Source organism: Austrofundulus limnaeus, unplaced genomic scaffold, assembly GCF_001266775.1.
Source record: "Austrofundulus limnaeus strain Quisiro unplaced genomic scaffold, Austrofundulus_limnaeus-1.0 Scaffold113, whole genome shotgun sequence".
Taxonomy (NCBI): Eukaryota; Metazoa; Chordata; class Actinopteri; order Cyprinodontiformes; family Rivulidae; genus Austrofundulus; species Austrofundulus limnaeus.
In genome coordinates this window covers 1347630-1349957 of record NW_013952515.1, presented here as the reverse complement: position 1 = coordinate 1349957, position 2328 = coordinate 1347630, and the positions used below count along the sequence as shown (strand labels likewise).

The following is a 2328-nucleotide window of genomic DNA, read 5'->3' as shown; positions in this document are numbered from 1 at the left end:
TGAATGGCTGGCAGGAAAGTTGACATTTTAAACCTTAATAAAAAATTGATACAGGACTGTAGAATATCGATACAGTATCGGAAAATGAAATATCGCGATATTTCAGTGTATTGATATTTTCTTACACCCCTAACAGAGCACAAAAACAATAAAGCTATGGCAAAACAAAAATCCAAAGTAACTAGAGCTTAAATTTTGAGGGCATCCCGCTCACTTAGATGATTAGCTAAAAAGGAACCGTATGCCCCTTTTCSACTAGTGCCACTTAGTGTAGTGTCGGTACAGTTCGGTACGGTTCCAAGCCATTTYCRTTAGGCCAGATTCTTGGAACCAGCCCTTTTTTTRGTACCTACTTCGTTGTGGTTCCAAGTCGTCCCAGTCGACACCAAAATGCGACATCAGAACACTGTTCGTCACTGATWGGCTGGGGGTGGAATCACTGGTTGCGTCTGAGCTGCCTTTACAACAACAACTAGATGCGCCATTTTTCCAATTGTAGCAGCAACATTAGTCGTGTTTCCATCCAACTTTAATCCAAATTTTTTGCGAATTTTTAAAATTTCAGAACTTATTCGGTAAATGTGTTTCCATCTCTCATTTTGCGCATTAACTCTTTTTTGAAAAACCCACAAACCCACCTCCACCAACCGCCCAAAACACACCCACTGGAACCGGACTGGAACGTCAATGGAAAAGCACCCGTTCAGACACCACACTAAGTAGCACTAGTGGAAAAGGGGCAAGTGAGAAACTTGACTCTGGTTAAAGCCAAATATATCACATCTACAACCTAATAATATTGTTTTAGAAAAGAGAAGAAAACCATGCTTCAAGATGAGCTGTGTAGTATACTGAATACCAGCGAGGTGTGAGATACTGTACTTTGTACACAGACGGATATACGAGTCTGCCACCAGAGACATGCAAACAACCATCAACCTGTCTGTTCTTGCTGGTGGCTGTTTACCTGTGTGGTGTATACTGTCACTATTCCAAGATCCCTGACGCAGGAGAGCAAACACACACAAACACACACAAACACACACACACAGTGTCTGCTCTAAGTTATGTTTGATTGGACACAAGTTGCCAAAAAATTCAGAGCAGATTTTCCACTATGAAGCCAAAAAGAAAAAAAGAGGCACGCATAAAGTTTTGACTTGAGAATTGGAGCGGTCATTTGAGACAAACGTTTCCTTTCCGTCTGCAGCCCGTTCATCYTTTCTTCGAGCCTTCTCACTGTGTCAAACTCGAGCTTTGCGCTCGTTATCAGAMGGGAAAGAGAGCTAGAGACAGACGAGTGGGGGGAAAAAAACAACAACTTCAAAGCCGATGAGACAGCAGCCATAGAATTTTAATAAACCCCCTGGTGTGTGTGTTCAGTGCTGCTGAATTGAACGCTGCAGAAGACCACAGACAGACATCCTCCGTGGCACGTGCATGCACCGACAAGAAGGCACGCGCATGCACACACACACACACACACACAGCAGACAGCAGAGGCCTTTGTTACTCACCTGCTGCACTTCTGTCTCTCCGTTTGATGTCTTCTCTGTGTACACGAACGAGTTGAAAATCCTCTGCAGAGAGAAACAGGGGGCAGAAACAGCGAGGTTAGACCAGGAGGAGGGAACGCTGCAGATTCAGACGCAGTAATTAAAAGGCTGAGGTTGTTTCTGCAATAAGACATTTCGTGTCGAGATGGTATCCTAATTTGACCTGCCTAACTAGTGTTATAATGAAACACTTCTACTAAATAGTCCAACCTTTCAAAGCCTTTTTTTTMATCTTCATGCGAAGATTTAATATCTTATTTTTCAGAAATCCTGTCAGACTAACACCTTTTGATGCTGCTCATCATTCGTGCCAATTAAAGCYAGCAGCAGAAGCTACAAATGAGGCTGCCAATAAAACCACCACCACAGCTGGATATTGAACTTTGTGTGGCAAATAAAATGAGTCCACAGCAGTGTGAAAGGGGGGGTAGAAAAATTGGCAAACTATTAGTTGGATAATGAGTCCAGTAGCATCTTCTTTGATCATGTTTTTCTTATTCACACAACAGTTTGGTCTGCATCATGTTTTTGTTTCTCTCTCCTGCTACGAGCTCCAGGAGTTAACGCTGTGACRACTGCCAGCCCGTAGAATGCATTTGGTAATTTTGGGTTATTTTCTTTTACAACTACTGCGCACGGCCTACAGTGCAGTTTTGCAAGCCATGAATGCAAGAGTAAGAAGGGATTTTGAAAACATTGGGCCTCATGCAAGAACATGTTCGTATTCTTATCCTAAATTTATCTTACTTTTGTTCGTACAAAGGGTTCATAC

General features: G+C 42.5%; 1 protein-coding gene across 1 annotated transcript in view; it reads right to left on the bottom strand.

Annotated features, from left to right (window-relative positions):
* The window catches only part of cachd1 (cache domain containing 1), a gene marked incomplete in the record, with an annotated part of 121814 nt that overhangs the window by 69662 nt on the left and 49824 nt on the right, over window positions 1-2328 (bottom strand). Inside the window, 1 exon segment of the mRNA XM_014014289.1 lies at window positions 1518-1580. Coding sequence (XP_013869743.1) covers window positions 1518-1580 — 63 coding nt within the window.